Source organism: Piliocolobus tephrosceles, chromosome 16 (assembly GCF_002776525.5).
Source record: "Piliocolobus tephrosceles isolate RC106 chromosome 16, ASM277652v3, whole genome shotgun sequence".
Lineage (NCBI taxonomy): Eukaryota > Metazoa > Chordata > Mammalia > Primates > Cercopithecidae > Piliocolobus > Piliocolobus tephrosceles.
The window spans coordinates 43,647,921-43,660,449 of NC_045449.1; the positions used below are offsets into that span (position 1 = coordinate 43,647,921).

Below are 12,529 nucleotides of genomic sequence, written 5' to 3' on the forward strand. Positions count from 1 at the left end.
CTCACACTCCAGCTTCTGGATCCCACTCACCTGGTCCGCCTCACACTGCGGCTTCTAGACCCCACTCACCTGGTCCGCCTCACACTTTCACTTCTGGATCCCACTCACCTGGTCCATCTCATACTGCGGCTTTTGGACCCGACTCACCTGGCCCTCCTCACACTCCCGCACAGTCCCACCCCCATCACTCACAGGCTCACGTGGCCCATCTCTGGTCTCTGAACCCCACTCACCTGGTCCGTCTGACACTCCCGCCTGCAGGTGCTCTGTGCGTCCACCCAGAGGTTGGGATTCATGTCGTTGGGGCAGATACCGGCATGGGAATAGCGGATGGGTGGCAGCGCCAGGCTTCGCGGGGGCACCCCGAGCAGCAGCAGTAGCAGCAGCAGCGCTGCCACCTGCTCCCAGCGAGACCAGAACCGGCGACACCTTAGGGCCCACATGGTGCAGGCTGGGGTGGCTAGAGACCTCCCCTGAAACGATGCCAGGATCTGGGGCCCACCAGGACCTTCCTCTCAGAGGCTGCAGGCACCTGCCCTCCCCACCCCAGCAGGTTTCCTGCTCAGGCTGCTGCTCAGGCTGCTGCCGCTGCTGCCTCCACCAAGTCAGCACAGGCTGCAGGGCTGTGCGGCTTCAGATAAAAGAAAGGTCTTTGGAAGGAAGCTCCCTCTCCTGAGTGTGCAGGGAGAGGAGCCTCAGCAGGGGCCCGCGCCCGGATTTATATCCTGGGCGCGCCACCCGAGTGGGAGCCAGCTAACCTGATGCCTGTCACAGGCAGGCTGCTGGCGCCTCTGTCCCGTGGCTGATCACAGACTTATTGCAGAAGGGGGAAAAAAAAAAAAAGAAGCTGGAAGCAGTTTAGGCAGCGTATCTGGCACGGTGGGACACCTGCTTGTTTTTGACTCCAGGAGGCCTTTAACCCCTTCAAGGGCCAGAAATGGCATGTGCTTTGCGGGGAGCTGGCTCCAGGACACGCAAGCTCACTCTGAAGGAGGGCTTGTTTCCCTTTCCCCCACCTCCTTGGGGCTGGGCCCCCTCCTCCCCTTTGGCCACCTCTAAAGAACACACAATCGCTTGTTACGAGGAGGGACCTGCAGCCGCCGGGTTAGCATCGCCCGGCTTGATAGTACATTTGAGAGCAAATGACGTGGAAAAACAACAAGTTCACGGCCATTCCAGGGCGGGCCTGCGCCGCGCTGTGCCCTGTAAGCCGACTCCCACCCCGGCCCCGTCCCTTTGTAGGGGGTGTGCACACGGACAGTTCCCTATCTCTGTGTCCAGGGCAGTTTGCGGCTTAAGTTCCAACTTCAGTTCATTTTCCCCAAATCATTCCAGAGACACATACCAGATATGCTCTGGCTCCCCCGGCGGCTGGGACGGATCACATTCCTCCCATCGATACACCAAGAAAACCTCCGCGGTCACAGTGTCTCAGGATTGTGCCGGAGTCCAGCTGCCCTCACTGGACTCTCCACAGTGGCCACTCTTCGGTGAGCTCTTTCTGAGCTGCCAGCCGTGTCTAGCCTCCCCCACTTCCCAAAGGAGGTCTGTGGTCGAAGAAGGAGAGCGACTTGCCCAAGGTCACACACACTGAGCAGTCCTGGTGGCACCAGCTGCCAGATGCACTGGGCTCTTCACACGTGCGGGTCCTCTGAATGCATCATCTCGTTTAATCCTCACAACAAACTGCACCTCCATTTCAGCTCTGAGGAAAGGACGCACAGAGAGGCTAAGCAACCTGCCCGTGTCGCACAGCTACCCCACCACGGTACAGGAAACAGGGACACCAGCTTGCTGGGTGTGGGCAGGGGCCTTTTAAAACCACCCCTCCCCCATCCATCTGTCAGAACTGCTGTGAAGGCACAGCCCAAACTCTGGTTTTCACAGACTGGACAAGAAATTTTTGAAACATCAGGGGCTATATTTGTGGAGGGGCCGGGAAGAGAGCCAGAAGCTGCCAGGGGCTGGGGGCGATTTCTCCCCCATTTGGCAGCAAATGGCTTGTATCTAAAATGCCACAGAGCAGCCTGCAGTCTGAGTGTTTTCGAGTTGGTCACTCGATCCTGGGGGTAGGGGGTGGAGGCACATAGAGCCCCGAAAGAGAGGTACCTTTCCAAGGCCAAACCACAAGGGCCTTGGGGACAGTAGGTGGGGTGGCCCCCACATGCATCAGAGACAGAAGGGATCCTGAAGGTAATCTCGCTTTACAGCTAAGGAAACTGAGGCCTGAACCCAGGCCACTCCTTCCCCCACGTCCACTTTCCCCTTCAGGAACACAGCTCTCCATCTCACAGGACTGTAAAACAGCCATGGGACCCTTGCTTCCACGCCCAGACCCTTCCCCTTCCCAGCCGGGCAGGTGCTGCCTTCTCCTCGCCTGAGCTGGTTCCTTCCCGTTGGGCGGCCATTCTGCAGGATCTGTCTTTTCTGCTTATGTCAAATCGCTAATGAAGGGTGTCAGATCCTAATCCTCTAAATTATTGGAATAAACTTCCCTTCGAGGCCAGTCCCCGTAATGAAGCCAGACAGCGGGCGACGCCGGCTGCTTTGAATTCCCTGTAATTTCATCAGCCCGCGCGTTCCAGCTGCTCTGCGCGGGGGCCTTCACACAGCCCTTGGACAAACGTGGTTTGCGCAGCCTCCTTGGATAGCACAAAGGGAAATGGACAGTGACACATTTCTAAGCAGGACTTAGAAAAACTGTCACAGCCCCATTAGGCCAGGACAAGTATCCAAGGACAGGAGGCCGATTTCTGGGCAGTCCCAAGAGACCATTAGAGGGCGTGGGAGAGATGGGAGAGGGTGGGAGGAGGGGAGGGGTCCAGCAGAGGTGTGGGGGTGCTGAGGAGAGCGGGAGAGGGGCACAGGGCAGGGGAAGCTTGGCCTTCCCACCCCCACTGCTGGTGCTCATGGAGAAAGCCCACGCACCCAACCTGGTCCTGTCTCAAGCCATGGGCCCCTCCTTTCCGGGCCCCGTTCCTGGACATTCTGCTCGGAGAACTCTCAAAGCAGCATCGGGGAAGAGAGGGGCCCAAAACACTCTGACTCTCCCTCCAGCCCTTCCAAGTCTCCCACCAAAACACAGCTCAGAATAATAAATAACATCTGATCGGCCTGGAGCCCACACAGCGTTTTCACCTGCACATTGCTGCTGACCCCACCGCAGCCCCAGGAGGGTGCTCTCTTGTGCGGGAGAGGAAACCAAGTCACAGAGAGGTTAGGCTGGGCCCTCCTCCCGCCCACTCCAGGCCTATGGCCTCCACACACCCCGTGCAAGCTTCCAGCCCCTCCAGAAAGCGACCCCCAGCCCACGCTGGCCGCCCCACCCACTGGCTTGTTTATAAGCTGTTTGGGAGTGCTTTGAAGTCTCCTCCTCCCTCCCAGAGGCCCTTGGAACTGGCTCCGGATCTGCCTCCTTCTCTCTCTCCCCTCGGTGTGTCTGTCTGTCTGTCTGACTCTGTGTCCCTCACACTCTTCCCTGTGGGTGGTGTGGGCCCCACTCTCACCAAACCCACGGTACCAAAGGTGGGCCCAGCGGGAGTGGCTCAGCGGCACATGCCCACTGTCCACCGGGCCTCCTCCACTCGGGCCACTGGGAGCAGAGGCTGGGCTGGGTCTCCTGAGCAGAGGCCTGGCCTTGGGTGTGATCTGCCTTTTCCCGTTTCCCCTTTCCTCTTTCCCCTTTTCCCAAGGACACCAGGCACAGCTCTCCTACCACTCAGGATGAGAGGTCAGAGAGCGCTGGGCTCAGACCCATCTTGGAAGAGCCCCTCCACCCCCCTCCATTGTCACAGGGTGGAAAACCACGGACTCTTCACACCCCCCAGGGTGGGTTCAAACCTGCTCTAGGAGCCGTGGGAGGAGGTCACCAGGTCACTCTGCATGACCCTTGACCTCAGGTTCACCCTGACATTAACAACTCCTGAGCTGCTAGGGTCTTGACAGGACAGCACAGCTGACACCATTTCCCAAGTCAGCCAACCCCCAGCAGCCACGATGGGGAGGCACAGAGGTGCTACAAGAGTGTCTTGGGTGCCACGTGGCTTATGCATACCCTACACCCGCACTCCTACCTCATACTGTACCTGCTCCCTCTATTTCTTTCCACAAAGGTTTTTTAGAGCACCTACTCTGTGCTAAGTTCTGGGCACAATGAAACCAGTAACAGGCCGGGCATGGTGGCTCACACCTATAATCCTAACACTTTGGGAGGCGGAGGTGGGTGGATCACTCGAGGTCAGGAGTTTGAGAACAGCTTGGCCAACATGGTGAAATCCCATCTCTACTAAAAATAAAAATAAAAAAAATAGCTGGACGTGGTGGCATGAGCCTGTAGTCCCAGCTACTTGGGAGACTGAGGCAGAAGAATTGCTTCAACTCAGGAAGCGGAGGTTGCATTGAGCCAAGATCACACCACTGTACTCCAGCCTGAGCGGCAGAGCGAGACTCCATCTCAAAAAAATAAAAGAAAGAAAGAAAAAAGAACAACCATCTTTGTCCACAGGGCGGGTACCGTCTAGTCTAGAAAGCCAGCATGCACAAATAAGAATGGTGAATGCTGGTGGGGAGCCCTCTCAGGGCTGGGGAACAGAGAAGAGGGAGAGGCCTGGGGTCTGCTTTTGCACAACCATGACATTGGGTGGGGCCCAAGCCTGAGCAGAATCTCAAAGGAGAGAAGGCGTTTCCTACACCTCTCCTTGGAAAGGCCTGGCCCACACCACAGTCTCCTCCGCCAAGGCCCTTCCTCCACAGCGCCCAGGCCTCCGGAAAGGGGAGGTGACAGGGACGTCAGCAGGTTTAGGAGATGGGGTGGGGGTGGGAGCTGCAGGTCTTGCAGGCACTGCATGGGGTGGCCCCAGCAAAGTACACCCCAGCGGCCCATTCTGGTCTACCCTGCTTGGGCCCCAGACCTGAGCCAGCTACATTTTCTCCCAAATGGATGGGGGAAACCAGCCCCCCAGGAGCCCCTCCCGCCCTGATCTTGGTCATTTAAACATGTTTGGGGAGGAGGGGCAGGAATTGGGGTGCTGAGAAAGAAGGAAGTCCTAGCCAGGATGCTGAGACGGCAGCCCAGGTTGCCTCAGCTAAAGGCAGTGATTAGTCAGACCCAAGCCAGAGAATTCAATAAAGCCAGCGGCTCATTACCCAGCTGGGGACCCCCTGCCTGCGCGGCCTCGGGCCTGGGTTACATTACAGGACTGCGTGAACTCTCCCCTCTGAGTGAGGCTGCACCGGGCCTTGGAATAATTATGGGGCCTCAGCAGATGGTGGAGACGGATGGGGGAGGCCTTCAGCTGTGAGACACGTGACCCATCCGCATCTGTGTGGAACAGGACATAGGAGGGTCCTCGCTGAGCAGAGAGGTAAAGCAGGGCCAGTCCTGAATCCAGATCTGAGAATGATGGGGTTGTCAGGGGTGAGGCATGGCCCAGTGTCCTGCGCCAGCTGGGCCTCCTTGGAGACCCTTGTCTGGGCCAGGGAGGTCTACAGGTGCCGTGAGCCTCTGGAAGCTGGAGTCCTGCAGTCTGTGTGTCAGGAACCCAGAAGAGGAGGCACTTCTGGGACAGCACAATTCTGGGCTCCTTTGGGCATTCAAATGTCTTCCTAGAGGATTTGGAGCCTGTATCGGGTTCTTCACCCACTCGGGAAGCTCCATGGTCCTTGGGTTGAGCACTGTGCAAGGAGTCAGGGGCCCTGGGCTCTCCTGCTGGTTTGCCATCATTTCACTGTGGGACCACCTCTATTTCCCCATCTGAGGCCCCTTCCAGCTGCCTCTTCTGTGATCCCGTGTCCTGACTCCTCCAGCTTTGCCTTGATGGAATCAGCTTCAAAAAGCCCTGTGCAGCTCTTAGCCAAGACAAACACCGGAGTGCAGAAGCCAGAAGGCCATGGGGCTGCGGGGCTGGGGCCAGCTCCACACCCTGTTCTGCTGGGACACAGCGAGGGTGGGTTTCCATTCTTCCCAGGCCTGTAGGAATGCCACAAACAGAGGCATGGCCTCTCTCCCGCTCGGGTCTCCCCCACTCTAAAAGCTTCCCCAGCTACTCTACCCTCCACACTCTGGAGCTCCTGCCTTCCTCCTTTCTCCCTTTGAATGACAGGGAAAAGACAAGGTCTGAGACTCTTGGGCGTCTCTGCTTCCCTGCATGCTGCTGCGCAAAGGAGGACAAGCTCTCTAAAGTTAAATGCACCTCTCACACTCGTTCCAACAATACAAAATGTCCAGTGAAGCCTGGGTGCGGTGGCTCACACCTATAATCCCAGCACTTTGGGAGGCCAAGGTGGGCAGGTCACCAGAGGTCAGGAGTTTGAGACCAGCCTGGCCAACATGGTGAAACCCCGTCTCTACTAAAAATACAAAAATTAGCCAGGCATGGTGTCGCGCGCCTGTAATCCCAGCTACTTGGGAGGCTGAGGCATGAGACTCACTTGAACCTGGGAGGAGAAGGTCATGGTGAGCCAAGATCACGCCACCACACTCCAGCCTAGGTGACAGAGCGAGACCCTGTCTCAAAAATAAAAATAAAAAATAAAAGCAGAATGTCCAATGGCCGCGTGGGGGTGAGCTGGAGTAGGGATGAGAAACAGGTTTCTTTCTAACTGATCATGATTCCAAGACTTGTGGCTTAGAGATAGCTTCCCCATGCCTTCGAGAGGAGGCCAAAGCATTTTTCTGGGCTGCCGTGACCTTCTGCCTCAGTTCACTTCTCTGGTCTTATCATTTGTCCCTCTTACTCTCAAACTCTGGAGGCTGCAACATCGTGCTTTCTGACTTTTAAAATCTCTACACAGTACTCCCCCTTCCACCTCACACAGACATTGTCCTCTGTGCTAAACGCTCTCTCACCCCTGGCCCGCTCTGTCTTCTCCCAGCCCACTGCTTCCTGACCCACTTCAGAAACAACATCTTTCAGGAGGCCTTCCTGACTTTAAATGACAAAGCAAAACAAAACAAAAGCCACAACTGGGTTGTAAAATACAGGTAAGGTTTAAATGTTTAATGTAGCAGGCTGAGTGGTGCTCCCCCCCGCCCCCCACCCCTGCCAAATATATCTATGTTCTAACCCCCAGAGACAGTGACCGTGACCTCATTTGGGAAAAGGGTCTTTGCAGATGAAATTAAAGATCTTGAGATGAGATCATGCTGGATTACCCAGGAGGGCCCTAAATCCAATGACGGGTATCCTTACAAAGGCAGCGAGAGAATGGAGACACAGAAGACGGGAAAGTCAGTGCAGATGGAAGCAAAGATTAGAGCGATGCACCCACAACCCCAGGAACACCTGAGCCCCCAGAAACTGGAAGAGGAAAAGGAGTCTCCCCTAAAGCCTCTGGAGGGAGCGTGGCCCTGCCAACATTGTGGTTTCATACCTCCAGCCTCCAGAACTGTTAGATAATACATGTGTGCTGTTCTAAGCTACCAAGTTCCTGGTCATTTGTCAAGCAGCCCCAGGAAATGAACACACCTGCCTAAAACTCTTCAATGGCCTCTCCTGGTCATAATTAAATGCCACAACTACCCTGAGTTGCCCCTTTTAGGTTCATCCTAAAGATACTCAATGAACTGCCTCTCCAGAGTGTGGTGTTTTCTGAGAACTGTGCTTTTTTAAGCACTGAGTTGATAGACTTAGTGTTTTAAAGATCAAAAAAAAAAAAAGCTGTGGTTGTTGTTGTTTTACTCTTTAACAGAAATCGAGAGTCAAGATGACCTCAAAGTAAAGACACTCCGTAGAATGTGGGTGGCCAGAACAGTTGAGAACGGAGCTCAGCTGCTGAGAGCTTTGATTCACCCCACAGGGCCAGAAGTGCTGGTGGCATGGGACGAACTTTTGGGAGGCAGGTACTGAGCGAGGGACTGAGCTGAACGGAGCCCACCTCTAATCTGTAATCCTTAGGGAAGAAAACCCCTCTGTGGCAGGGGCTTTCAAATGTTTTGAGTGCAACACATAGTGAGAAATACTTTTTTTTTTTTTATTTGAGATGGGGTCTCGCTCTGTCACCCAGGCTGGCACAATCTCTGCTCACTGCAACCTCCACCTCCTGGACTCAAGCAATCCTCCCACCTCTGCCTCCTGAGTAGCTGGGACCACAGATGCACACCACCATGCGCAGCTAATCTTTTGGATTTTTGATAGAGATGCGGTTTTGCCATGTTGCCCAGGCTGGTCTCGAATTCCTGGGCTCAAGAGATCGCCTGCCTCAGCCTCCCAAAGTGCCGAGATTACAGGTGTGAGCCAAGGCACCTGGCCAGAAATACATTTTTCACTGTGATTCAGTACACATATTCATGTGAATAACTGAAACAAAAGTTTCACAAAACCGTAGTTGCCCTTTCTATACATGATGTACTCCATCCACTGGTGTGACTTTGCTAGGGCCACTGGTGCAGAGCCGGCAAGACCTGCAGCTCCCAGCCCCACCCTGTCTCCTAAACCTGCTGACTCCTCTCTCATCTCCACTTTCCAGAGGCCGGGGTCCCATGGAGGTGGGGGCCTTGGCCGAGGAGGCTGTGCTTGGGTCAGGCCATTCCAAGGAGAAGTGTGGGAAATTCCTTCTCTTCTTTGCATGCAGATTCCAAAAGTCAAAGATCGCTTGGGAAAGTTAGGAACAACCAAAGGCCAAGGGTTTGGGGGCTTCTATTGTCATCATCTAAATAGCCAAGGTGGCAGGATACAAAGTTAATATACAAATGTCAGTTGCTTTCCTTTACATCAACAATGAACAATTGGAATTTGAAATTAAACAGAAATGACTTACATTAACATAAAAAATACTTAACGTATACATCTTTTAAAAATATGTATAAGAGCTATGCAAGAAAAACTATACAATTGGTAAAAGAAACCAAAGAAAATCTAAATATGGAAAGTCATGTTCCAGCTGGGTACGATGGCTCATGCCTGTAATCCCAGCACTTTGGGAGGATGGGGTGGGCGGATCACCTGAGGTTAGGAGTTCGAGACCAACCTGGCCAACATGGCAAACCCTGTCTCTACTAAAAATACAAAAATTAGCCAGGTGTGGTAGCTCACACTTGTAATTTCAGCTACTTGGGAGGCTGAGGCAGGAGAATCGCTTGAACCTTGGAGGCGGAAGTTGCAGTGAGCCAAGATTTAAAAAAACAAGAAGAAAGACATGTTCCATGTTTATAGATTAGATTAGATTCAAAATTGTCAAGATGTCAGTTCTTCCCAACTAGATCTATAGATTCACTGCAACCCTGATCAAAATCCCAGGAAACTATTTTGTGATATCAACAAAATGATTCTAAGTTTATATGGAAAGGCAAAAAACCAGAACAGCTAACACAATCCTGAAGAAGGAAAATAAAGTTGAAAGACTGATGTTACCCAGCTTCAAGACTTGCTATATATTAAGCTGCAGAAATCAAGGCAACATGGTATTGGTTAAAGAATAGACATATAGATAAATGAGACAGAATACAGAGCCCAGAAATAGACTCATACAAATGTAGTCAACAGGTCTTTGACAAAGGAGCAAAAGCAATTCCATGGAGAAAGAACAGTCTTTTCTTTTTTTTTTTTTTTTGAGACGGAGTCTCGCTCTGTCGCCCGAGTGCAGTGGCTGGATCACTGCAAGCTCCGCCTCCCGGGTTTACGCCATTCTCCTGCCTCAGTCTCCTGAGTAGCTGGGGGGACTACAGGCGCCAGCCACCTCGCCCGGCTAGCTTTTTGTATTTTTTAGTAGAGACGGGGTTTCACCGTGTTAGCCAGGATGGTCTCGAACTCCTGACCTCGTGATCCGCCCATCTCGGCCTCCCAAAGTGCTGGGATTACAGGCTTGAGCCACCGCGCCCGGCCAAGAACAGTCTTTTCAACAGACAGTGCTGGGGCAAGTGGACATCCATATGCAAAAAAAAAAAAAAAGAAGAAAAAAAGTCTAGATATAATAGACTTTACATCTTTCACAAAAATTAACTAAAAATGAATCAAAAGCTAATTGTAAAACACAAAACTATAACATTTCTGGAAGATAACACAAAAGAAAATCTAGGTGACCTTCATTTTGGCAGTGACTATTTATTTATTTATTTATTTAGAGATGGGGTCTTGCTCTGTCACCCAGGCTGGAGTGCAGTGGGGCAGTCTCAGCTCACTGCAGCCTCCATCTCCCAGGTTCAAACGATTTTCCTGCCTCAGCCTCCCGAGTAGCTGCGACTGCAGGCGGCCGCCACCATGTCCGGCTAATTTTTGTATTTTTAGCGGAGACAGGGTTTCATCATGCTGGCCAGGCTGTTCTCAAACTCCTGGCCTCAAGTTATTCACCCACCTCAGCCTCTCAAAGTGCTGGGATTACAGGTGTCAGCCACCGCGCCCAGGAGCAATGACTTTTTAGATACGATAACCAAAACATGATCCATGACAGAAAAAATTGATGTTACTTTTGCCCTGCAAAAGATATTATTAAGAGAATGAAAGCCTAGGCAACATGGTCAAACCCTGTCTCTACAAAAAATACAAACATTAACCTGGCATAGTGGCACCATGCCTGTAGTCCCAGCTACTTGGGAGGCTGAGGTGGGAGGATTGCTTGAGCCCAGGAAGTTGAGGCTGCAGTGAGCTGTTATTATACCGCTGCACTCCAGCTTGGCTGATGGAGTGAGACCCCGTCTCAAAAAAGAAAAGGAGAAAAATACGAGCCATAAATTGGCAGAAAGTATTTGGAAAGCATATATCTGATAAAGAACTTGTATCCAGAATTCTAGAATATGTAAGAACTCTCAAAACTCAATAATAAGAAAATAAGCAACCAGTGAAAAATGGGCAGAATATTTGAACAGACACTTCACCAAAACAGATATATAAACGGTAAATAATTGTAATAAAAGATGTTTAACATTGACCGGGTGCCGTGGCTCATGACTGTAGTTCTAGCACTTTGGGAGGCTGAGGCAGCTGGATCACTTGAGGTCAGGAGTTCGAGACCAGCCAATATGGCGAAACCCCATCTCTACTAAGAACACAAAAATTAGCCGGGTGTGGTGGCTCACGCCTGTAATCCCAGCACTCTGGGAGGCTAAGGCAGGAGAATTGCTTGAACCCGGGAAGCAGAAGCTGCAGTGAGACAAGATTGTGCCACTGCACTCCAGCCTGGGTGATAGAGCAAGACTCTGTCTCAAAAAAAATAAAAAATAAAAATAAATAAAAGATGCTCAACATCATTCGTCATCAGGGAAATGCAAATTGAATACACATAAGAAATCATTACACACTAATTAGAATGGTTAAAATTTCAAAGCCTGGTCATACTGGGTGTTGACAAAGATGTGGAAGAACTGAAACTCTCATACAGTGTTCCTGGAAAAATGAGTGCATTTGGTACCATTGTAAATGGTACAATTACTTCATAAATCAGTTTGCTTCTTAAAAAATAGGGAAGTTAAACATACTTCTACCATTCCCTTCCTGGGTGTCTACACAAGAGAAATGAAAGGATGGTTCACAGAAGGCTTGAACATGAATATTCATGGTAGCTTTATTTGTAATTGCCAGAAACTACAAACAACTTCAAAGGTGAATGTTTAAACACATTGCAATGTAGCCATACAATAGAATCCTACTCAGCAATAAAAAGGAATAAACTACTCATACATGCAATAATACAGGTGAATCTCAAAATAATTATGCTGAGTGAAAGAAAATTGACCCAAAAGAGTATACTTTAAATATGTGCAGTATATTGTTTGTCAGTTGTACATAAGTAAATCTGGTTTTTATTTATTTGCTTGTTTGCTTGTTTGTTTTTTCTTTGAGACAGGATCTTGCTTTGTCACCCAGGCTGGTGTGCAGTGATACAATTATGACTCACTGCAGCCTTGACTTCCCAGGCTCGAGCGATCTCCCAACTTCAGCCTCCCAAGTAGCTGAGACTATAGGTGCATGCCAGCATGCCTGGCTAATTTTTTAAACTTTTTTGCAGAGATGGTATCATTATGTTACCCAGGCTGGTCTTGAACTCCTGGGCGTACGCTATCCTCCTACCTTGGTCTCACAAAGTGCTGGGATGACAGGCATGAGCAGTCACACCCAGGCAAATCTGTCTTTTAAAATGTCAGACTCTGACCTTATCTATGAATCTGCCTTTTCTGACCCCATCCAGCCTCTCGGTCCTTATTCTCTCCCTCTCTGCTACCACTCTGCTGCAGCCTCATTGACCTTCCCTCTCAAACATGATGGCTGTGTTCTTACCTCAGGGTCTTTATTATTAATACTATTTTATTTTTTGAGATGGAATCTCACTCTGTCGCCAGGCTAGAGTGCAGTGGCACGATCTCAGCTCACTGCAACCTCCATTTCCTGGGTTCAAGCGATTCTCCTGCCTCAGCCTCCTGAGTAGCTGGGACGACAGGCGTGCACCACCACACCCAACTAATTTTTGTATTTTTAATAGAGATGGGGTTTCACCATGTTGGCCAGAATGGTCTCGATCTCCTGATCTTGTGATGGGCCCGCCTCAGCCTCTCAAAGTGCTGGGATTACAGGAGTGAGCCACCACGCCCAGTTGCCTC

General features: G+C 51.3%; 1 protein-coding gene across 2 annotated transcripts in view; it reads right to left on the minus strand.

The window, feature by feature from the left end:
• Positions 1-1,788, minus strand: part of WFIKKN2 (WAP, follistatin/kazal, immunoglobulin, kunitz and netrin domain containing 2) — a 7,401-nt gene extending 5,613 nt beyond the window's left edge. The window contains exon 1 of one of the 2 annotated variants that reach the window (XM_023203964.3): positions 1,346-1,788. Coding sequence is in view for 1 of the 2 variants with exons in the window: in XM_023203963.2 (XP_023059731.2) it covers positions 234-443 (210 nt within the window). In the remaining variant the exon portion in view is untranslated. Of the gene's footprint in view, positions 1-233 lie in introns of both variants that reach the window. The other variant, XM_023203963.2, reaches the window with a different exon arrangement.
• Positions 1,789-12,529: the final 10,741 nt, after the last annotated feature.